Source organism: Myxocyprinus asiaticus, chromosome 36 (genome assembly GCF_019703515.2).
Source record: "Myxocyprinus asiaticus isolate MX2 ecotype Aquarium Trade chromosome 36, UBuf_Myxa_2, whole genome shotgun sequence".
NCBI lineage: Eukaryota > Metazoa > Chordata > Actinopteri > Cypriniformes > Catostomidae > Myxocyprinus > Myxocyprinus asiaticus.
The window spans coordinates 31,122,847-31,148,710 of NC_059379.1; the positions used below are offsets into that span (position 1 = coordinate 31,122,847).

Sequence of the window (25,864 nt, forward strand, 5' to 3'; positions counted from 1 at the left end):
TGTGTTTAAGTCCCACGTTATACACCAAATCTTTATTTTTATCTTCATATTATTGGTATTTTGGTTGAACAGTTACCTAAATCTGGGTTTTTTTATTCATTTTGGACTTTTGCAGTCTGAGTCTGTGCCCATCATAAATCAATGAATCAGTTATTGGACTTTTCCATCACCTTATTTATTGGCATCGGCAAAATCCACTATCAGTTAACCTTTTGTAGAGGCTGCATTCATGAAGAGGAATAAAGTGAGAACATTAGTTTGTGAGTAGTTTTTTAACCTGTGCAAGCTAATTAATATTAAATTGTGCTAATTTCTGTGCAGAGCCATTCCCCACTTTCTCTTTTCCCTCTATAGCTCCATTATCTCTTGTGGTTTTATTGCTGTTCTCTCTCTCTCTCTCTCTCGCTCACATTAAGTTCAAATTTGACACTGATGTTGACTCACTGTGTCACTCTTCCTCTATTTGTTCCATCCTCTCTCTCTCTCTCTCTCTCTCTCTCTCTCTCTCTCTCTCTCTCTCTCTCTCTCTCTCTCTTTCTCTGTCTCTCTCACTTCTAGGCCAAAAGTTCCTGAAGATGCATTTCTCTCCTGAGCCCCCCCTTTCTCTCTTCCACCCTGTCTAATTCTGAGCATCTCTCTTTCTTCATTCTCTTCCTCCCTATCTCTCTCTCACTCCACACACACATTTCATTGTTGATTAAACAAGTTAGCAGGATACCTTTAATAAGACTCCAAAACAGGGATGACATCGGTTTTGCTACAATGGATGAGCTGCAAATAATGTAACTGTTGGTGAGTTAGATTTGTACTATTATTGTTGTGTTGTTTTATATTTTTTGGTACAAGCATTTAAAACTGTTATGTTGAGTTTATATATGTGGGTAAAGATACAAAAACAGATGTAAAGAATAGAAAAGACCACATATATTGGCTAAAGGAGTCCAAATATTGAGAAGCAGAATGTAAGCTTGAGACTGAGGCAAGTTGTCACACTTTTTACTCCAGTGAATATGTCTCAGAGTAGGTTTATTTTTGAAAGTCAGTTGTTGCTTTAGCACATAGCTTAAAGACTTGGCTACAAAAAAAGTTATAGCCACCGCTATTGCCCATGTAAACACACATTGACCTCATAGCAGGCATGTTGTCACAATATATGAGGTAAGATTAAAAATGAAAACAATTATGAAGCACAAAACAATTAATGAAAAATCAAATGTTAAATACAAAATATTAAACAAGTGTTTCTGAAAACAGAAATTGAAACGACTGCCTCAAATTGACATTTATGAGAAATACCTCTGTCCTGAGAATACAATTTTACCAGTATCTACCTTCATTAAATAGTTGACACTTGCCTGAATGTATGCTTGTGTGGTTTTATTGTGTTCACTTGTTTACCCAACAGCTTTTGTAAAAATATGATGATACTGGAATGTTAGTTCAGAAGAGGGAAACCACAAAAATTATCCTAATCCTTTGAACTAGGTGTTCAAAACCACTTCCAGAGAAAACAAGCATTTGTGTAAAAAAATAAAATAAAAATTATAGTTACTGAGGTATAGCCCTTGTGACAATAGAGGTCTGTGGTGCATATTCCTATTGCTAAAATAAATAAAAAAAATTTAAAAAAAATATATATATATATATATATATATATATATATATATATATATATATATATATATATATATATACAGTATATCTGTGTGTGCAATACATTTTTGATTCACAAATATTGAACATTCCACAAAATCTGTACACCCAGGGCAAGCATATGTTGACATCATAAATAGTGGAATGTTGGTATTACCTAAGTTTATATTTTTACTCCTATACATTTCCAGTATCTTTCTCTGTCTCATTAATATATTTTAGTAGTCAGAGAGTGAATGTAGCATGCCCATGTAACAGACTCTTTCTCTGTCAGAATGATGCTAATTCACTTCTATGAAATTTGTGCGTAAACTCGTGCTTCTCTCACACTCTATTTGTTTCGCTGTTCTTCTGTCAGTCAGGGGTCAAAGGTCATGGTCATTTTTTGGGAAATCTAAATTATATTATACACTCAAAAAAAGAAATTTCACCATTGTCAGTTTAACTCAAGCCTTCCATGTTCTTATTACTAAAAAAATATATGTAACCATGGGAACTTAAATTAACTGAGCTGATTCAACCAAAAAGTGTCTTGTCAGCTTTAGTTAATCCATTTGCATTGGGACAACATTAATATTCTTTGTTTGGTTATCTGAAACTGGGCAGAGGATTTCTAGTTCCCAGCATGCTTTGTATGGGACTCAACAGGGAGAGAAATTGCTAAAATTAAAGGGATAGTTTGCCCAAAAATGTAAATTCTCGTATCATTTACTCGCCCTCATGCCATCTCAGATGTGTGACTTTTCTTCTGCTAACCATAAACAAAGATTTCTAGAAGATTATTTCAACTCTGTAGGTCCATTCAATGCAAGTGAATGATGATCAGACCTTTGTAGCACCAAAAATCACATAAAGGAAACAGTAATTCATATGACTCCAGTGTTTAAATCCATATCTTCAGAAGCGATATAATAGGTGTGGGTGAGAAACAGATAAAAATGTAAGTCCTTTTTTTTACTCTAAATCTCCACTTCCACTTTTACATCTGAAAGTCACATGTGGTGCCTGTTTAGTTTCATTTTCACATCTGAAAGTAAAAATTAAAGTGGAGATTTAGGGTAAAAAATGACTTAAATATTGTTCTGTTTTTCTCCCACACCTATTTAATCGATTCTGATGATATGGATTGAACCACTGGAGTCTTATGGATTACTTTGTTTCCTTTATATGATTGTTGGTGCTAACAAAGGTCTGATCACCATTCACTTGCATTGTATGGACTATAGCTAAGATATTTTTATAAAAATCTTCATTTGTGTTCTGCTTAAGAAAGAAAGTCATTAACATCTGGGATGGCATGAGGGTGAGTAAATGATGAGAGAATTTTCATTTTTGGGTGAACTAACCCTTTAAGTGTTGTTTTATGTGTCTTTGTGCAAGAATATTATAAAAGGGGAGACTTTTTAGTGTTTTTGTTTTGTTATGTTAAGATTTAAAATAATTTCTGTAGTACTTTTTGGGGTAACCATCAGGGTGAAGAGTGGAGCTTGAGGCTAAGTTGAGGACCAATATATGTTTTGCATTCATCATATTGCATTCTCCATAGAGAAATTGCTATGCTAACCATAGCTTAGTGATCAAGTTGCATGCAGTAGTGCTTTCCAAAAGCATGCATTTAATATACTAACATTTCTTGTCATTAGCTAGCATGCCACTGGATAAGTTCCCTATCTGTCACTCACTCGACGTTGTGTCGATGTAGTGACACTAGGGGTCACTCTTGGGAGCCCGAGACACCTCTGGTCTTTGATAAAAGGTCAATGAAAATTGGCGAGTGGTATTTGCATGCCACTCCCCCGGACATACGGGTATAAAAGGAGCTGGTATGCAACCACTCATTCAGATTTTCTCTTCGGAGCTGAATGGTCATGCTCATTGAGCTGAATATCACTGTTCATTCACCTCTGCTGGATCTGACGGCGCATTTCAGTGGCTTCTCCCTCCTCTGCACTGGTGCACTGCAGAGAACGCCCCTGGGCGCTTCAGCAGAAAAACTAGAGAGTATATTTTCTGAAAATGCATTTTTCCCCTCTAAAAGAGTATATATTTCTCTAAAAGAGCGCACACACGAAACATCTTTTTAAAGACGCGTCTTTTCATAGATTCTTTTCCGATTGTGTGTTATTCCCCAGCGACTCCCCGCCTCGGTCCTTCTACCCACGGGTATGAGGCCAGCGCGGCTAGCACTGGGGGCGATTTGGGGACCCCAATGGGATCGTCTCCGCCAGGTATCCCCCAGCGGACCTCCCATTCCCCAGCACGCTCATCTGCCCCAGTCGGGCTTCCGGATGAGTTCGCCGGCTCGTCTCACGGCGAGTCTGGCTTCTTGTTCGGAGCTCGCAAAGATGATGAGCTCTCGAGCGCAGCATCGGACGCAGAAGCCTCAGCTGGGCTTCCCCCTTCGGGGACGATCGCCCAGTCACAGGCCGATGCCGAAATGACGGACATGCTTTCCCGGGCAGCCACAAGCGTCGGGTTAGAGTGGAACCCTCCGCTCTCCCCTGAACCCTCGCAGCTTGATGATTGGTTTCTGGGCTCGCGGCGCCGCTCAAAGCAGCCGCGCCCGCTCCAGTGCCATTCTTCCCGGAAATGCATGAGGAGCTGACGAAGTCATGGGAGGCACCTTTCACTGCCTGGCCCCGACTCTGCAGTTCCCCCGCTCTCACTACCCTTGATGGCGGGGCGGCCAAGGGCTATACGGTGATCCCCTGGTGGATAAGGCGCTCGTGGTGCACCTATTCCCGAAGAGTGCCGCCACCTGGCGTGGACGACCTAAGCTCCCATCCAAGCCCTGTAGGCTCACGGCATCCCTGACGGCTAAAGCCTACAGTGCTGCTGGACAAGCCACCTCTGCCCTGCATGCCATGGCTCTCCTGCAAGTCCACCAAGCCAAGGCACTGAAAGAACTGCACGAGGGTAGTTCCGCCCCAGATTTGATGCAGGAAATGCGCTCGGTGACTGACCTAGCCCTCCGGGTCGATGACGGTCACGGCGCGATCTCTCGGGCAGATGATGGCCACACTAGTGGTCCAGGAGCGCCACCTTTAGCTCAACCTGGTAGAGATGTGCGAGGCCGACAAGACACGGTTCCTTGCTGCCCCCATTTCCCAGGCGGGCCTATTCAGCGACACCGTCGAGGACTTTGCCCAGCAGTTCTCGACGGTGAAGCAGCAGATGGAGGCAATCCAGCACATCCTGCCCCGGCGCGGCCCAAGATCCCGCACCCTGTCTGCTCGTCGCCAAGGGTGTCCCCCTGCGGTGACTGCACCGGCTCAGCCGCAGCCCGCCCCTTCGGCCCGGCCCCGGTGTGGAGCCCACCGCAGGAAGCCGAAGCCACCCGTCTCACAGCCGGCGCTGAAAAACCCACGGAGGTCCTCAAAGCGCCCCTGAGATGGGCAACCCAGGCACGAGGGAACCCACTCACATGGAGCTGGAAGGAAGACCACTCCATCCCCCGGTGGAAGGCTGGGTGGAAAATCTTTTGTTGCCTTATTGTTTGATTTCACCGCACGCCCAAGTGGCTGCGGTACCCAACAGTTCAGCAAAAGAGCGGCTTCCTTCCTCCCTGGGTCACATACCTGGTGCGTACGGTCGTCACCACGACTACCGTCCACGGGCTTTTTCTTGCAGGTTTGGCACTCCAGCGGTGCCCTTTCCACCCCTGAGCGCCCAGCTGTGGCACACAGCCGCCCCCGATGTGGCAGCCTCCACGGGTTACGAGGACAGGCCTCTTCCTCCCCCATCCCAGGCTGTTCCAGGGGTGGTCACAAGGAGCCAGGTAAGTGCTTCGATGTCCCTAGACTCAGAACGGCCACGGCATGCTGTGGCACCTCGCGCTCCGCCCCGCCGCTCCGCCCCACCTGCCGGTACGTCTAACGACGTTGTCCCCCTCGCGCAGAATTTGGACGCGTGGCTCGCGCTTTCCAATCCGTCGTGGTGGCTGATCCGGGCCGTCCGACTCAGCTACGCGATTCAGTTTGCCAGGCGCCCGCCCAGGTTCAGCGGTATTCACTTCACCTTGGTCAAGGGTGAAAACGCCGCCACCCTGCGTGCGGAGATCGCTACCCTCCTACGGAAGGATGCGATAGAACCTGTCCCTCCAGCCAAGATGAAGAAAGGGTTTTACAGCCCCTACTTCATCATACCGAAAAAAGGCGGTGGGTTGCGGCCAATCTTGGACCTGCAAGTACTGAACCGGGCTTTACACAGACTCCCGTTCAAGATGCTGACGCAAAGACACATTCTGGTGAGCATCCGGCATCAAGATTGGTTCGCGGCGGTAGACCTGAAGGATGCGCGCCCAGTCGGTGCTGGCCTGTTTGAAGGCGTTCAAACAGGGAACAGCGGTTCCACTGACGGGCATGGCGCCACGGGACACACCGCGTGGCCATTATGTCGGTCTGTCGCCGTCTTTTCAGCCCTTGGACCGACCTCTCGTTTCTACGAGCAGGTGTTCCTCTAGAACTGGTCTCCAGGCACGTCGTGGTCACGACAGACACCTCCAAAATGGGCTGGGGTGCTGTTTGCAACGGGCACGCAGCCGCCGGCCTCTGGACGGGCCCGCGACTGCATTGGCACATCAACTGCCTCGAGTTATTGGCAATTCTGCTCACCCTGCGGAGGTTCCAGCCGTTGATCCAGGGCAAGCACGTGTTAGTTTGGATGGACAGCATGGCAGTGGTAGCATATCGTTGTATGTCACAACTCGCCCGCCGTCTCCTCCTCCGGAGTCAGCAGCACTTCAAGTTGCTGCGAGCCACTCACATCCCAGGCAATCTCAAAACTACAGCGGACGTGCTGTCACGGCAGGTTTCCCTCAGGGGAGAGTGGAAACTCCACCCTCAGGTGGTCCAGCTGATTTAGAGTCGATTCGGACAGGCACAGGTGGACCTGTTCACCTCCCAAGAATCCTCCCACTGCCTGCTCTGGTACGCCCTCACCGAGGTTCCCCTCGGCATAGACGCGCTGGCACACAGCTGGCCCCCTGGCCTATGCAAATATGCTTTTTCCCCAATGAGCCTGCTTGCACAGACCCTGTGCAAGGTCAGGGAGGACGAGGAGCAGGTCATCCTGGTAGCACCCTACTGGCCCACCCAGACATGGTTCTGAGACCTCACGCTCCTCGCGACAGCTCCCCCCGGCGAATTCCCCTGAGGAAGGATCTTCTTTCTCAGGGATGGGGCACCCTCTGGCACCCGCGCCCAGACCTCTGGAATCTCCATGTCTGGTCCCTGGACGGGGCGCGGAAGACCTAAGCGGTCTACCACCCGCGGTGGTAGACACGAACACTCAGGCTAGGGCCCCCTCTATGAGGCACCTGTATGCCTCTGAATGGCATCTATTCGCTAAGTGGTGCTCTTCCCGATGCGAAGACCCCCAGAGATGTGCAGTCAGATCAGTGCTTTCCTTCCTGCAGGAGAGGTTGGAAGGGAGGCTGTCCCCTTCCACCTTGAAGATGTACGTTGCCGCCATAGCAGCACACCACGACGCAGTCGACGGTAAGTCCTTAGGGAAGCATGACCTGATCATCAGTTCCTAAGAGGCACCAGGAGGCTGAATCCCTCCAGACCACGCCTCGTTCCCTCATGGGATCTCTCCGTAGTTCGTCAGGGTCAACAGAGAGCCCCCTTTGAGCCTTTGCAGTCAGCCGAGCTTAAGGCACTCTCCTTGAAGACTGCCCTCCTGACTGCGCTCACTTCCATCAAGAGGGTAGGTGACCTGCAAGCGTTCTCTGTCAGCGAAACGTGCCTGGAGCTTGGTCCGGGTTACTCTCACGTGATCCTGAGACCCCGACTGGGTTATGTGCCCAAGGTTCCCACCACCCCTTTTAGGGACCAGGTGGTGAACCTGCAAGCACTACCCCAGGAGGAGGCAGACCCAGCCCTGTCGTTGCTGTGTCCGGTGCACACTTTACGTATCTATTTGGATCGCACGCAGAGCTTTAGAATCTCTGAGCAGCTCTTTGTCTGCTTTGATGCACAGCAGAAAGGAAGCGCTGTCTCCAAGCAGAGGATCGCCCACTGGCTCGTTGACACCATAACTATGGCATATCTCACCCAGAACATGCCGCCCCCGGTAGGGCCATGAGCCCATTCTACCCGAGGTGTAGCGGCTTCCTGGGCCCTGGTCAGAGGTGCCTCTCTAACAGACATTTGCAGAGCAGCAGGCTGGGCAACACCCAACACCTTTGCAAGGTTCTACAACCTCCGGGTGGAACCAGTTTCATCCCAGGTAGTGGCACGTAACACAAGTGGATAAGCCCGGGATAGCCGGCCGGGTGTATCGCTTGCACATAGTGCCTTCCACCTCCCTTGGAGCTGAAGACATGCGCTGTTAATTCCCAGTAGTGTTCTCAAATTATGTTCCCTGGTTGACTTCTTCCGAGCCCTGTGACAGTCGAGTCTTCAGAGAGATTTGCTGCCGGCCCAGTACACACGCTAACTAAGAGCCCTGTTCTGGGGTAGGTGCTCCGCATGTGGCGGTTCCCTGTAAGGCTAACCCCATACGATATATATCTTTTGCTAGTTCGTTTCCCTGCTGGCAAAATGCGTCTTCCTTGGGCAGAGCCCCTCTGCCCCAGTCTCCATGTTTGTAGTAACTCCTCCCCCATTGGGCAGGATCTACCTTGAAGGCTCTCCACATGGTTGGAAAGACCATGTGACGTATTCTTCCACTTAAATATCCCCCCATCTCTTTGGGTGAGGTGTGGTCTCCACGGTGTCTTCCCCTTGGGAGGGACACCCCCCGACTAGACCTGGCGGCCCAGTCGGATAATCCCCCTTCTTTTTTAGGGAGTGGAAAAAGAGAAGGGAAAAGAGGCCACGACTGGGTTAAGCCTGTTTCTATCTTTGGATATTCAACTTGTCCCCAAAAAGGGTCGTTTGACACTCATAACTATGTTGAGGGAGGTTATGTGTTGACCTGGTGTACTGGCTATGAGGCACACAGCAGTCTGCCAACCACACACCGCCAGTTCATGTAACACAATTCAGCCAGTTGTGGCGTTTCGTATTGGGACCCCTAGTGTCACTACATCAACACAATGTCGAGTGAGTGACAGATAGGGAACATCATGGTTACTGGTGTAACCTCCATTCCGTGATGGAGGGAACGAGAAGTTGTGTCCCTCCTGCTACAACGCTGAACTACCCGCTGAAATGGCCGGACCATATATCGGCTCCTCAGCATAAAACCTGAATGAGTGGTTGCATACCAGCTCCTTTTATACCCGTATGTCCGGGGGAGTGGCATGCAAATACCACTCGCTAATTTTCATTGGCCTTTTATCAAAGACCAGAGGTGTCTCGGGCTCCCAAGAGTGACCCCTAGTGTCACTACATCGACACAATGTCTCGTTCCCTCCATCAGGGAACGGAGGTTACACCAGTAACCATGACGTTTCATTTGAGTTATTTTTACATGTTAAGTTTTGTTGGGTTCAATTGATTCAGTTAGGTTCCCTCTACTTGAAGTATTTCAGTTTTAACTTAAGAAAACAAATTTCAAACATGTGGATTTTTTCCATTTAAACCAAAGAGTTAAAATATTTTATTTATTTATTTATTTTTTGAGTGACAGTCTTGACTTTCTTCTTATCCAGAGGCTGTAGTGGTAAAATTTAGGATGTTTGAAAGGTTAACCATGCTGAATCTCCAAAGTAGTTCAAACTGGATTGGACCCAATGACTGGTACCACCAACAGGACACAGTACCCACCCAGCACAGCACTGGTGAGATTTCTGAATCCTTATTATAGCAAAGATCATCATCAAAGTCTTTTTAGCAAGTCAGTCCACCCAGCGGCCATCTTTAGAACACTTCCGGGCAGCTATTTTTCTATGTAAACAAGCGACATACAAGTGCAGCTCCTATATACTTGAATGGGGAAAGACAGAAATCTTCAAAATGGTTGGTCAAGATCACGATCAAAGAATATATTTCAAATCAGCAGTAAAATCTGACAATACTGATATCATAAATTTTCCCAGCTTGTATAGCTAATGTGCATGTGAGTTCTGGAGTTGATTGACAGGCAATGTCTGTATCTAAAAAGTGATGCTTTCTTCCATTAATTTTAATAGAAGTGGCCTGTCTCTACTAAATAGTCTCTGTGGTTATGTTCCTTTCCACCTTTCCTCCTTTGACTGTATATATCAAGACAAATGTGTAAGTATGAAAGACATTAAATGGTTTTCGAGGATGAGGGAATGTCATCCAACCTGTTCATGGTTGTATTGTAACTTCTACCAAGTCAAGTGACACATTAATGTGCTACAAAATACCATAGAGTGTGATTTCGCACACAGACTTTGATGTCAACAACAAAAGTGTGTGGGAAGTGTCTTCTGCCGCATTTAAACAGTTGATAAGCATATTCATTTTGCTATCCTAACTATGCACAATTATATGTTTATTTGCATTTTATTGTTAAAATTTACCATTTTTTTTTTTTCTGTCCACGACTCTTTCAAAACAGACCTGGGACCCATTTTTGGGTCACAACCCATCAGTTGAGAAGCGCTGTGTTAAACCATTCTCATTTTGCCATTGCTTGGTAAACTATTGTTTATGCTCCTCAGTAACTGTTATTTATTCAGTGTCAGATGGCTGCCTGGTAGACAAGGATGTAGGGATGGCGGGAGGAGGAAAAGTAGTGAGAGATGGGGGGGGGGGGGGGGGGTCTCAACTGAGGCTGCAGCTGAAGAGAAAACTTCAGCACAACAGAACCAGCTTCACAACAGAACAGATTGAAGCCCTGGAGAAAGGTGAAAACTCAGAGTGCTGTGATTGTGAAGCCTTGATGAATGGATGAATAGACAGATACTGTCTAAGCAAACATATACAATATATAATGCATCATATTTATTTATGAGATAATAAGTAGATTAGTGTTGAATTGTTGAACTGGTTTCCTGGTCAATGATAAATAAGGGGGTGTCCAAGGAAAAATCTACTTTTAAATGTGCCAATTTCTTTGAAATGTAATATTTGTTTAATACATTATTAAACTAGTGTTTATGATAACCAACCAACATTTATGAAACCAGACAATTATGTAATAAAAATTTTTATTTAATGACTAAAAATGTAATGTGTTATAACATACAGTAAAAAAGTAATACAATATTTTCCTCACATTCATAAGGATTCATCCTTAATCATCTTAATTATTGTTTTCCAAAAAGTTTTCAAACACATTTTCAAGATAAAAAAGATTTTTCAAAACAAACAAAACTAAAAATGTATGTTATGCCCCACAAAAATATCAGATTTTTTATTCAGAAATTGAAGACATGTTAGAAGAGGTGCTTTCAAATCACTGGCTGAAGGAATTGAAAATAAAGTAAAAAAAAATAAAATAAAATATAATAATAATAATAATAATAATAATAAAAATATATATATATATATATATATATATATATATATATATATATATTTAATTGAATGACTCTGAATGTGATGTGTTGTAATTATCCAGTAAAAAGTAATAAAATATTTTCCTCACACATTACACGTGTGTCCACATCTTAATTGTTGTTTTCAACAAAGTTTTTAAACATATTTTCAAGGTAAAATGATTTTGCCAAATTACTTCCGCTTTTTTTTTTCAGCCTTTAAATGGGAATTTTCTTCTTTTTATTTCTTTCTCTCTTTTTTCCTTTCTTTTTTGTTACAATCTCCAGACAGCTACATCATCCTGATATATTTTACTTTATGCTCCACAAAGATATCTACATTTTTATTCAGAAATCGAGTCATAGAAGAAGTGTATTTAAATACTTTTTAAACAAATGAATAGGAATGATAGAATAAAATAATCTGGACACAAAAAATGTGTCATGTCACTCTCAGCACTCACACACGTGTGCGCAAACACACACACACACACACACACAAACCTCCACACCTCATCACTTATTTCTATTCTGTCTGTGGGATGGAAATGAAGCTACAAGAGTACAAATAAAACCATACACCATATTCAAAGCGGTGCCATCTTTGATTTTTTTTCACAGAAATGACAACAATTCCGTGAGGGATAGATGTACAGTCTCTTCAATGAACTGTAATGCAGTTTAAATTGTTTTTTGATCATTCCTCAGACAAAACTTGAAAAATATCTTTCTAAGAACATTCAGTAGACAAAAAACTCTAGACAACATGAGTTGTGGAAAATCAAATGGGATCTAGGAGCTTTATACAGCTTTATATCGTGCCACTGAAGAGTCTGTAATTCTATCCCTCACAGCATCGTTTTCATTCCCGTTAAAGGAATATTCCGGGTTCAAGACTAGTTAAACTCAATCGACAGAATTTGTGGGATAATGTTCATTACCACAAACATACATTTTCACTTCTGTCTCCTTTTCCTTAAAAAAAGCAAAAACCAAGGTTACAGTTAGGCACAATGGAAGTGAATGGGGCCACATTTTGGAGGGTTTAAAGGCAGAAATGTGAAGCTTATAATTAAAGGCAGAAATGTGAAGCTTATAATTGAAGGCAGAAATGTGAAGCTTATAATTAAAGGCAGAAATGTGAAGTGTCTAATTTTATAAAAGCACTTTTGACTGTTTTACGCTTATTTCCTGTGGTGACACTGTTTTCCTGTTCCTGTTCCTGCTAGTGCTCGCTAGCCTGCTTAGCATAGTTATTTCTCTGTTTTCAGCATTTTTTCCGCTTTTATAATTTTAACGTGATACTACGTGCATTTTACTGCACACACCTGCCTTTCCACTTTTATTGCAATTAAACTGCGTGCTTTACCGCATGCATTTTTTTACACGGATCATTGCATTGATCTCAAATCCCCACTGATCAAAAACCACCACCACAACAACAACAAACAATTGTGGTAAGTCATGGCATCCGCTCATATTATCGCTTCATGCATTGCATGCCACATGTTTACTTCTTCCATCAGCAGTGAGGGATTCACATTTGATAAATTTAAGGAATTCTTCAGGCTGATGGAGAAGGTTAATGTGTTAGAGACACGCATCCAAACGCTAGTGGAGGTCAATGAGAAAGAGAAGCCGGTAGATACTGTTTCGGATGCGGGTAGAACAGCAAGCAGCACTCACACTTTGGTTCCGGCTGTAGAGCACCCGCAGTAGGGTGGTTGAGTGACATCTCAGCAGCATACTCGTAGGGCAAAGCGACACCACTCTCCCATTCCTGTTAGGATTTCCACTGGATTCTCCACACTCAGTGATGCACCCACTGAGAATCATGTTGAAAGCACTCTTGTTATTGGTGACTTTATTGTAAGGAACGTGGAAATAGAGACTCTAGCCACTATTGTTAAATGCATTTCCGGTCCCAGAGCATCTTATAAAGATTGTTTTTCATGTCGGCACTAACAATGTCCAACTTCGCCAGTTAGAGATCACTACAGATAATGTTAAAGAGGTGTGTGAACTTGCAAAAATGATGTCAGACACTGTAATATGCTCTGGCCCCCTCCCTGCTCGTCGTGGTGGCGAGGTTTATATTTGATTAGTATCACTGAATGACTGGATGTCTGAGTGGTGTTCGGAGAATAGCACAGGATTCATAGACAATTGGAAGATTTTTTGGGGAAGACCTGACCTGCTAAACAGAGACGGACTTCATCCCTCCAGGAAAGGTGCCACTCTCCTCTCTAGTACTATGGCTCAAAGTCTTAATAGTGATAGTATTTGACTAACTGGGGCCCAGATCAGGAAGCAGACAAACTGGCTAATCCAAATGTCTGCTAGCTGCCTTGAGACATCACACAGGTAACATAAACTACAACACATAGGGAATGAATCACCTATATATCATATAGAGACTGTGTCTGTTCCCCAAATTACCAAACACAAAACCCTCAGTAAGTCATATAGAAAAAATTTGATCAATGTCAAACTTGAAAAAAAAAAAAAAAAAAAAAAACTGAAGATAAACATCATATAAAGGTAGGACTACTTAACACTAGATTGCTTCGCAGCATAGTAGTAATGACTTTATGAAATTCTTTACTGATAAAATCTAAATCATCAGAAACAAAATTGGAATTATGCATCTGTCTGGCACAGCACCCCAGAAGACAAAAATTATTCCCTATGAGCAACTTCAATCCGTTGCTGTTATAGGTCAGGAAGAGCTAACAAAAATGATCAAAATATAAAAATCAACAACATAATGTTAGATCCAATACCGACTAAACTCCTAAAAGAGGTGTAATCTCAGAACCTCTTCTTAATATTATTAACTCCATGTTATCCTCAGGGCATGTCCAAAGAAACTTTAAACTGGCAGTTATCAAATCGCTTATCAAGAAACCACAGCTTGATCCAGGAGAATTGGCTAATTATAGACCGATTTCAAATCTCCCATTTATGTTGAAAATACTAGAAAATGTAGTGTCCTCCCTACCTTGTTCATTTTTACAGAGAAATGGTATATATGAAGAATTTCAGTCAGGATTTAGGCCCTATCATATTACAAAGACTGCACTTATCAGAATTACAAATTACTTGCTCTTATCAACTGATCGCAGATGCATTTCTCTTCTAGTGCTTTTATATCTTAGTGCTGCCTTTGACACCATAGATCATGACATTCTCTTGGATAGGCTTGAGAATTATGTTGGCAATTGTGGACAGGCATTAGCTTGGTTAAGGTCCTATCTCTCTACCACGTTTTCTGTGTAAATGAGGAACTCTCAGATCAAAATAAAGTATGGAGTGCCACAGGGATCAGTTTTAGGGCCTCTGCTTTTCTCCATATATATGCTCTCCCTGGGAGACATTATCAGGAACTATGGAATTAGTTTTCACTGTTCTGCCGACGATACACAACTTTATATTTTTTCGAAACCCAATGAAATTTCACAGTTTTCCAAATGAACAGAGTGTATAAATAATATCAAAGAGTGGAAGGCTAGAAATTTCCTTCTACTCAATTCGATAAAACAGAAGTATTAATTATTGGAACAAAAACCTAAAAAAATTGATGGATGTACTGTAACACCAACTTCTACAGCAAAAAATGTATGTGTTATATTTTATTGCAATCTAACCTTTGAAAAACAAAATATTAATATTTGTAGAACTGTATTCTTCCATCTCTCAAATATTTCCAAGTTACAACACATGCTATCTGTTTCTGATGCCAAAAAACTAATTAATGCGTTCATGACTTCAAGACTAGATTATTGTAATGCATTACTTGGTGGATTTACTGCAGGTTTAATAAATAAACTTAAGTTGGTTCAAAATGCAGCAGTGAGAGTGCTAACTAGAATCAAGAAATATGATCATATCAGCCCCATTTTACTCCGGCCTGTTAACAATACCGAGAATATCAAAATCCACAAAATGAGGGAGATCATTTTCATATTTGGCTCCTAAACTATGGAATAGCAGTGTTCGGAACTCAGACACACTCTCTCAGTTTAGGTCTAGACTAAAGACTTGTCTATTCAGCCAGGCATACACCTAATTTATCCCTCAATTCATAGTTATGCTGCTTTAGTTAGGTCTGCCAGAACCAAAAACACTTCTCTTATTCTTTAACTCTGCTTTAAAGTGAATGGCATCTATGCTAATTTTATTCTATTTCTTTCCATCTAAACCTCGGGAATATATCCCGAGGTTACCAGAGCCTGCCAGATCCATGTCCGGTCCTGCCTGATGTCCGATTCCCACTGTGTGGCTGAGTGATGATGACCATCTGCAGCATGTGTCAGCCAGACTTCACTTCAGTCTACTAAGATGGACTTCATTGAGGACGAATTGAAACTCAAAGACATGGGATTCTTCATGAGCCACTGTCTGAAGCATGGGCTCAGGATAGAGTTCACCAAAATTACCTGCCATAAGTTTCCATAAGCTGCGATGCTCCTCACTGAATGATACTTATGTCAACTTGGTCAAAGGAGGGACAACACTCCCTTAAACTACAAAGAAAATGAATTAACCACTATCAAAGCCTTCATCGCCCAAAATCAAAGGACATAGCATCTAAGTGTATTTCCTCAATGAATTCGGGATGACTTCAAGGATTTTAAATTTATTGTTCATACAAAATCATTTTGTTTAATCACTGACCAACAACACTTACTAAGTTGACTAATTTTAACCACTAATAGTTGTAATATTGGCAATAAATTAATTCATTTTCTGTTATAGCATAATTTCATGTACAGCTGCTTTGAAACAACACCTGTTGTGAAAAGCGCTCTACGAATAAATCTGACCGGACTTGACTATAAAAGCACTTACATTAATTGTTAAAATTCATGTGTAATTTGAGCTGTAAAGTTCTTAAATCATTGTTTTTACAGTTGTTTTAGGGTTTTATTGTTTGTTGACATCGTCATAGCAACAAAGTTGTAAAGTTGGACATACCTTTTCACAGAAAAGTTTAGTAAGCGATTTTATCACACTAAAATCTTAAGACGCAAATTGTTTGTCTTGCGGCTATACTTTTGAAAAAGTATTTTAATGTCCAAAAATTGGTCCATTCACTTCCATTGTGAGTGCCTCACTGTAACCTTGATTTTTGCCTTTTTTAAAGAAAAGGAGAGGCAAGTCACAATTAATTTTTGTGGTAATTATTATTATGCCACAAATGCTGTCGATTGAGCTCAACTTGTATTGAACCCGAAATATTACTTAAAAAAATCAAAGATGCCACTACTGTGAATAAGATCTATTCATAGATTTTCAACATGTCAATATGTACAAAACTTGAAACTGCACAAAAACAGTGAATATATTTGGTAAACTATTTAATCTTTTCAACATAAACTACAAAACTTTTTTATGTTTCTGTCGATACATCTCATCTAACAGAGTTTGAGAGAACACATTATCCAGATGTTTTTGCCAGAGAACGACTTGCAAACAAAATCGACCTTCCTGAGGCACGGATACAAGTATGTAATCTCCCTTTTTATTACTGAGAAAAGCCCTATTTCCCTTCCTTGAATAAAGTGTTTACATCAGGACCACAGTGAAATCAGTATGATAGATCATTGATTCCATCTCCCAATCATTCTCTGGGCCTTGATTGACAGGTGTGGTTTTCCAATCGAAGAGCCAAATGGAGACGAGAGGAGAAGCTGCGAAACCAGAAGCATTCTGGGGGCAGGACTTCCTGTCCTCAAACACATGCTGCTCTGACCACATCCTTTAACCCAACTGTTTATCATCATCAGCATGGCAACAGTGCAGGTGTGCTTGGAGGTTTACATAAGTGGTACATTTGCATACTAGGAACTTCAGAATATAATCATGTCTTTGTCTCTGTTTTTTGTTTCTCTTTGTTTAGCTTTCATGCTCAGTCAAAGTGAGACAGCTCTCCCCACATATAATTCTCTCTCGGTCTACTCTGGAGTCCAGGTAAGGCCTCCAGTGCTCATTTTATGATAAATATTTCTATTTAGCACATCACTCACTGATCCTTGGGATAAGGGACAAAACATGTTTAGATGTTAGTTTTTATTTTTTTAATTCTACATTAATTAGAAATTGATATATTTGTTGACAAAGGTCTTTGCTAACGAAACGTAAGAGAACAGGTTTTTCTGAAAATGCTTTTTTTTCAGAAAATTGACATTTATTCAGTTCATAACTTAATTTGTGTCAACTCCGTCAGACACAATAAAAAGCATGCTATTTTAATTTGATCCATCCAACAAGAGTGTAAATTCTTCAATTATCTAATTATGGTGTTCAGTAAAGAAGCTAAGTGATAAAATACATTCTCTACATTTTAGTTTTCTGTTTTCACACTATTATGAAAAATCCAATTTCTAAATTCCTTAATTCTCGACCTTCCTTTTTAATACTAAGCATATATAACCAAAGTTCTTAGGCATCATATAATTTAGTTCAGTTGGTGTTTTAATATATTAACACAATAAATTGAACAAAGTATAAAATATTTCGTCTGACGGTGTTGACAAATAACTGACTGTGTTGAAAAAGAACCAACTGAGGTTACAACAGATTAAGTACTAACAAATATTTCTTTCAATTAACTGATTAACAAGACAACAAATTAAGAGAACTAACTCACTTTTGATATTTAATTTACATGTGCGAAGAAGACAGGCCTCACTTGCTGGAGAGCAACAAATTAATTGAAAGCTGTCCTCTAGTTTAGTAAACATCACAACACCTGATGATCTAAAAGCCTGAAGCATTAAGCATGCATTTTCGTGATAGTGACATAGACATGTCTTCCTATCAGATGTCGTCGGTGCTGTAACATAGAAGGGTCGCAGAGCACAGAAGGAAGAGTAACTGAGCTTCACATTTGGGCTCCTCTTGATGAAATCACTGTGGAGGTTAATCATGGAGTCATTCAAGAACATTCGCTGATGCTTAATCTTGTTTCTTATGATAGTGTCAGTTTTGTCTGTTGTCATGCGAGAAGAATTCATAAAGAACTCCTGAACAGCCTGGCTGATACCCTGGAGAAACGTTGGCTTTTATGTGCTGTCTGTTTCATTTCTCTCACTAACTTGTATGTCAAACCAAACTGGCGAATCCTATGAAGAAGGCAGTTCTTCTTCAGGATCTTGCCTGATAATGTCAGTGCTTGACAATTTGACTTGTCAGTTAACTGTCTCTGTGACACAGGAGTTTGTTTATTCATCTGAAGTTCTCGGCAGAGAACATTGTGGAAGAGCAGCTCTCTAGGGACGTCCTCATTTGTAAATATTTTAATTTTTTTTTATTTTATAAAAATGCAGAAATTTTTCTATTAGGGTTAGGTTACAGTATTTATAACTAGCTGTACACAAAACAACAGAAGTCTATGCAATGTCCCCATTTAGATAGCTAAGTAAATGTTTGTATGTGTGCGTGAATGCATGCCTAGAGTAGATGTAAAGCTGTTATGTATACAAACTATGTAAATCAGGCCAAATATACATGTAATTAAAATCATGAAACATCATTAGAATAATTCCCCATATTCAAAAATAATATTTTGATATTATATCACTATATAAAGAGTTTTTGTGAGCACTTGTCAACTCCATCAGCTTACAAGTCAACTCCGTCAGACATAAAACCTTAAAACAAAATTTAATATTTTTCCATCTTAGCCATGTGTTGTACAGAGGAGCCATTTCGTTTTTTTACTCAGTTGAAGCTGCCTCAATAACCATAACACAAATACTAAGATTTATCCCACTGCTATTGACAGAAATTATGACAGTGTTGACATGTTAAAGCTGTGACTGCAGAGACTTAAACATTGTTTGTTTAAAATATAAAAATATCAAACTTACCAGACAATGTGTCCTACTGTTGCATCCACCATGAACAGGAAGTAGGAAAGGGGTCCTCAAAGTTATAACTGACAATGGCATTGCCTGATTAATTCAGGATTTTAATAAAATCTGATGGAGTTGACACAAAGTGAGAACACCACTTTGATAATGAAGTTCAGTTTTGAAAACGCTGCATTCTGTTCCATTTAGCTGAGCTCTGTCTAGCTGTTTGAAACCCTCGCCTGCTGTATATACAATGCTTCAGTGCGTTAAGTCCACTGCCACACGCCTGGTGTGTGTGTGTGTGTGTGTGTGTGTGTGTGTGTGTGTGTCCAAGTGTTCGCTCCTGTGGAGAAAGCCGCGATGCTCCGTATTGTTGTTGCTGTGATGATTCATGAAGCTTTCCGTTCAACTCAGAGAGTCGGAATTTCCACCTTTCAACTGAGAAAAGTGCGACAGAATGTTATGTTGGACTTCTAACTTGGAAACTTGTGCGGAAATCTTCAACTCACATTTGTCGAGATGCAGGTGTGTATTACATCACGCAAACATTTCGGCACCCAGGACAGGGAGGTTTACAGTCAGCGACAAACATTCACTTTTATTAAATAATATCCATTAATGAGTCAAAGTTCTTACAGTAAATTATAATAAAACGTGTTTAGCAAATGTTTTGCAAAGACATGCGTTCAAAACACGGTTAATTACATTCTCTTTTGATTATCGTAACGATAGCATTGCAGCGTCGTATATCAGTTTGGTTGCTATGAGACATCTCTGACAATCAATGTACCCCTCAAAATCACAATGTAATCAATCTCAAAATTAAGTTAAAAATAAGCTCCCTCTTTGACATGTTTGTGTTTAGTTGTCAGGTAATTGTCACTGAATTCTGAATTAAGTCAAAACTCACATCATGCTTGATCACCATTGATCATCGTTTTCATGATTGTTCATTGCTGCCACGTCAGAGTACCCGAGTACTCGTGCCTATCCCTGCACAGTACAAGACAAACACTGTGCCTGCATTGCTAGCAATATGCCAGTTTCAGTCATCGTTTCTTTTTTATGCTGTATCAAAGAAAAGATGAATATAATTTGAATTTCTATTCATCATTGATGTATCTGTAAAATGACATGACATCATCTGGCTAGCAAAAAGAAAATACACAAAATTAGTTACTGTCCTCAAGTTGTGCCTCATTGTCCCCCCCCCCCCCCCATAGAATCTTAAAACAATATTTCCTACAAGAATCCTAACAATGCTCTTTTACATACAACACTTCATATTGACCACTGCTGTCAAGGTCCAAAGTGGCGAAAAAATCATCATGAAAATACCATAAAAGTAGTCCATACAACACAAGCTTTTCTATGGACCCAGCTTAGAACATAGTGCACAAGTCATTTAGACTACTGTTATGATGTCTTTATAATGAACCTTTAATAGTGCTTTATAGTATTTGTCCAAGTACAAGTAAGCTTGACAGCTCCTGCTCACTATAAACTGTTATTCTATGGAACAGAGCTGCTTAAAATATCTATTTTATGTTCCAAGATACAGTAACAGCATGAGTAAAACAGTGAGTAAAAGTACATTTTCCATTTTTAGGTAAATAAAAATGGAAAACTACTCCTTTAACTGGTGGCTCATTTTTTGAGCACAGACCTGACCTGACACAGACCAGGCTTCCTCAATGGAATGAAAACTACTTTGTTAATGTTTTCACTTTCAAAATTATGAATGACATCCAAATCAGGTACTGTACATGACATATTTTCAATTCAAAATGGTGAATTTTGCCAAATGGTGAATAGTTTACACCTGTCATGAATCCCGCCTTTGTTGTTCCTCCCGCTCACCACCAGAGGGCTCCATCACTTGGGGATTGAACTCTCTGGACTCCATGTCCCATAATCCCCGTACCTGTCACTGATTACCTGCTCAGCTGTTTCTCATTTACTCAGCTATTTAAGTCTCACTCTCACTCTCTAACATTGCAAGTCTTGTTTTGCCCTGGCTGACATTTCTAAACGTTCTCTGAGGTTTTGCATTATCTGTGTATGATCCTGGACTGTTTACCCTGTTTTGACCCATTGCTGCCTGCCTACTACTACTGCCTTGTTTACATGGAAATAACCTGTGATTGTCTGCCGCCTGCCCTGACCTCTTGCCTGTTTATTTTCTACCACTCTGGATTGCCTTTGTTATTACGGTTGCTGTTGATCGACCCTGCCTGTCTGTATTATGATGTTTATCATTATTATTATATTATATATTATTACATATAATTATATCATCACATGCATCTTATCACGTGGCTTGTTGAGCACGTTGCCACAGAGACAGCGCGTATGGAGGCTTCATGCCATCCACCGTGGCATCTGCGTTCAACTCACCGCAGCATCCATGCTCAACTCACCACGTGCCCCACCGAGAACAAACCACATTATTGCGACCACGAGGAGGTTACCCCATGTGACTCTATCCTCCCTAGCAACCGGGACAATTTGGTTGCTTTGGAGACCTGGCTGGAGTCACTCAGCACGCACTTGGATTCGAACTAGCGAACTCCAGGGGTGGTAGCCAGCATCTTTTACCACTGAGCTACCTAGGCCCATGATGTTTATCATTATTAAAGCTGCACATGGATCTCAACTCTGATGACTCATCGTTACAACACCCTTGGAAATTACATTCGGTTGGTACCAAGGCCGTAATCATGTCTTGAATATTGGGGGGGACAAAAACATTTGGGGGGGGGGGGGGTTCGAGGGTGTCCTCGGTCCTTTAAAATAGTAAATGCGGTAAATGCAATAATTTTTTGAATAAAGGCTTTAAATGAGTTAACGTTTTTAAATGCGACCAAAATTTGATAATTTGTGGTTTTAAATTATATGGGTTTTTAAGTTCATACAGTACAAGACAAACACATCCGACATCCGAATCATGTACTGTACATGACATATTTTAGATTGAAAATGGCAAATTTCAGCAAATGGTGAATAGTTTGCAACCTTGGAAATTACTTGGTTGGAACAACATTTTAATTATAAAACAGTGGTCAAATTGTGCATGTTTAGTTAGATACTTACATCTCACATGACACAAATACTCTTAACCTGAACTGCTTGCTGATGCATGGCACTGGAATAATCCACGAGGTTCCTGCTTAGCATCTTAAACTTGAGTCCCGCCTTCATCGATTTGATTGGCTATCTCATATGACTTTGATGAGTGGTGTTAGACTACTGAGCACGCTTAAAATTAAACTTTTTTTTAAACCTTTATGTTATTCCTGCAACAACTTAATGACAACTAGATGGTGATGCATAATGGACTGCAGCAGAACAGCAACAAAGATATCAATTATTGGAGGGGACATTTCCACCTCAATGTATATTGCACTTGCAGCCCTGCTAATTGCATTACATTCAGTATACATTCTAAAATGTTTTTCCACTCAATAAATTAAAAATAATGTTTTGAATGTTCTCATAAAGGGGTTGCACACTCTACAGCTGTCAAAAAATTGCAAATAAATAAACAAATATTTACATATTAAAAAAAAAAATGGTTTATGTATGCTACATAAATAATATTTGAGAAATATGTGTAACCCAAGCAATGTACTTACATTTTACACTTACTTAAAAGTAATTAATTTATTTGAATGTCATTTGCTGTAATCTGATTACAAGAATATAAAATGCAATGTGCTACACTACTTATTTGACTTAAAATAATGAGATTAATTACTTTCTAATTAGATTACACCATCACAGTCATCTGAAGACACCCAATGCAGGAACGTTCCTCAAAATAGCTACTTTTCTGAGACATTTTTGCAATTATTTTTAACCTCACACAGGTGTTCTAGGAGAGTAACCACGGAGAGTAGTTCATCACATTAAGATGGGAATCTTCCACTAACAATTAACAACCAGAAAGTATCCAAATACATTTTGTCTTCATTTTGAAGTCTGTATCTATTGTTTTATGGTTTAAAAGCTATATTTTGCTTGAAAAGTGTGCATGTGTCATCTTATTTAAAAACAAAAGCTACTTAGTTTGACACTTTGCTATCTAATGCTTTAGCATTCATTCATTTTTAAGCGTGGTGAATGTGTCAAAATACTTTTTGGGGGCCACTGAACATCTGTTTCACTATGTATGAGTGCCCTCTAGTGGTGAGAATGGAACTGGCATCAACAATAATCAAGAAAATCTGCCTTTCTTCATTGCAGTACAATCATATTTTAAATATACTATTTAGTATTATCAACTTCATTAACTACTTTTTATTATTATTATTATTATAACTATTTATAAACACTATAGAAACTCAACTTCATTATCATTCTTTTGCAGTCTTCTCTTTCTCCGTCTGCCTCCTCTTATTCGTGCATGCTGCCACCATCCCCTTCTGCACCTAGCCACTTTGAGACGTCCTACTCTTCACCACATCTGCCACCTCCTTCTTTAGCTAACAGCAGCACAGGTAAGTCTATTATCTCTTCCTCTGCTATTTGTAACCCATCCATCCATCCATCATATGTGGTTCAATCTATTGCAAAACTGCTAAAATACTGTTTTAATTGAATCAAATGTGTTCTTTTTATGATCGTACAAAACCATTTTGGAATTGAGTACAGTATGTAACATTTTACAATAAGGTTGTAGCCTTAGCATTAACTTACTGTAAGTTAAAGGGATATTTCACCCCAAAATTAAAGTTCTCTCATAATTTACTCACCCTTATGACATCCCAGGTGTGTATGAATTTCTTTCTTCACCAGAATATATTTGAAGAAAATTAGAAAAATATCTTAGCTCAGTAGGTCCTTAAAATGCAAGTGGATGGAGATTTATCATTTGAAGCTCCAAAAATCACAGAGAGTCAGCATAAACGTCATCGATATGACTCCAGCGGTTAAATTAATGTCTTCTAAAATTGCATACAAATGCTTGCTCATTTCTGTTTTAGGTTTGATCTCTCCAGGGATTCCTGTGCCTGTCCAGGTTCCAGGAAATGAAGACAATATGGGGCAGAACCTTGGCCAGTACTGGGCCAGACTGCACTGAATAAGCATGAGAAAAGTGGTAGATTTCCATTGCAAAGTCACAAAATATGGATATTTACAAAAATACAAATAAAAACTTTAGAACAAGTTGTTCTAAACTCTGAGGAAATATTTCCTCTGGTGATTGGACCTTACAACCTACAAACCAAAACCTTACAAATGTTTTTTGGAAGAGATTTAAGATCTGATGACAGTGTGCCATATTTGCATCCATGTCACCCCAGCATTCAGCTTCAGACAGGAATGTATATGATGAAACCTGATAGCCAAGCATTGTGTAATGATCTTTGTCCTATTTCTAAGCAAACGTCTCTTCAGAATCATTGACAAAAGTTCCTGGCAGCACGTCTATTAAAATGGGAAGCTTATTATTATTATGGTATTCAAGAACACAGTTCTGGTGTCTACTTATTTAATAATAATTCCTGCTTACTCCACTGTAATGTCTGCATTAAAATCATTCATTTGTTGTGATTGTTTTCAGAAACAGATATGTGATCTATATATCACTTCTTATGAAAACTTTATGACTTTGCTTTTTGCCACCTCAGTAAGGCAATGACAATCAAGGCAAATGCCTTATTCAATCAAAGCAGGGGACTGAAAGCCAATCATGATACAGGTGCATCTCAATAAATTAGAATGTCGTGGAAAAGTTCATTTATTTCAGTAATTCAACTCAAATTGTGAAACTCGTGTATTAAATAAATTCAATGCACACAGACTGAAGTAGTTTAAGTCTTTGGTTCTTTTAATTGTGATGATTTTGGCTCACATTTAACAAAAACCCACCAATTCACTATCTCAACAAATTAGAATATGGTGACAAGGAATTTGGCTACAGTTGTCGTATTCCTCTTGTTAAGCCACTCCTGAACCACAGACAACGTCAGAGGCGTCTTACCTGGGCTAAGGAGAAGAAGAACTGGACTGTTGCCCAGTGTTCCAAAGTCCTCTTTTCAGATGAGAGCAAGTTTTGTATTTCATTTGGAAACCAAGGTCCTAGAGTCTGGAGGAAGGGTGGAGAAGCTCATAGCCCAAGTTGCTTGAAGTCCAGTGTTAAGTTTTCACAGTCTGTGATGATTTGGTGTGCAATGTCATCTGCTGGTGTTGGTCCATTGTGTTTTTTGAAAACCAAAGTCACTGCACACGTTTACCAAGAAATTTTGGAGCACTTCATGCTTCCTTCTGCTGACCAGCTTTTTAAAGATGCTGATTTCATTTTCCAGCAGGATTTGGCACTTGCCCACACTGCCAAAAGCACCAAAAGTTGGTTAAATGACCATGGTGTTGGTGTGCTTGACTGGCCAGCAAACTCACCATTTTCAAGAGGAAAATGAGAAACAAGAGACCAAAAAATGCAGATGAGCTGAAGGCCACTGTCAAAGAAACCTGGGCTTCCATACCACCTCAGCAGTGCCACAAACTGATCACCTCCATGCCACGCCGAATTGAGGCAGTAATTAAAGCAAAAGGAGCCCCTACCAAGTATTGAGTACATATACAGTAAATGAACATACTTTCCAGAAGGCCAACAATTCACTAAAAATGTTTTTTTTATTGGTCTTATGATGTATTCTAATTTTTTGAGATAGTGAATTGGTGGGTTTTTGTTAAATGTGAGCCAAAATCATCACAATTAAAAGAACCAAAGACTTAAACTACTTCAGTCTGTGTGCATTGAATTTATTTAATACACGAGTTTCACAATTTGAGTTGAATTACTGAAATAAATGAACTTTTCCACGACATTCTAATTTATTGAGATGCACCTGTATCTGCACTTAAGCAGTGATCAATGAACAATGAATGACTAATCAATTATTGGTTTTATACAATCATAAAAGTAATGAGAATCACCACTGTTGGTGAA

At 40.6% G+C, this 25,864-nt stretch overlaps 1 protein-coding gene across 2 annotated transcripts; it reads left to right on the plus strand.

The window, feature by feature from the left end:
• Positions 1–574: 574 nt before the first annotated feature.
• LOC127427411 (paired box protein Pax-6-like) lies at positions 575–24,704 on the plus strand. Of its 2 annotated transcripts, XM_051675014.1 has the most exons (8): positions 575–792; positions 9,254–9,382; positions 10,250–10,417; positions 16,475–16,557; positions 16,699–16,855; positions 16,953–17,023; positions 23,279–23,408; positions 23,895–24,704. In XM_051675014.1, exons 2-8 carry the CDS (start codon positions 9,277–9,279, stop codon positions 23,990–23,992), a joined length of 813 nt encoding a protein of 270 aa, XP_051530974.1. In that variant the 5' UTR covers positions 575–792; positions 9,254–9,276; the 3' UTR covers positions 23,993–24,704. The 2 variants fall into 2 exon arrangements, with proteins under 2 accessions (XP_051530974.1, XP_051530975.1); XM_051675015.1 differs by lacking the exon at positions 575–792 and having other exon boundaries at positions 9,319–9,382; positions 9,734–10,417; positions 23,895–24,703.
• The last annotated feature ends 1,160 nt before the right edge of the window (positions 24,705–25,864 follow it).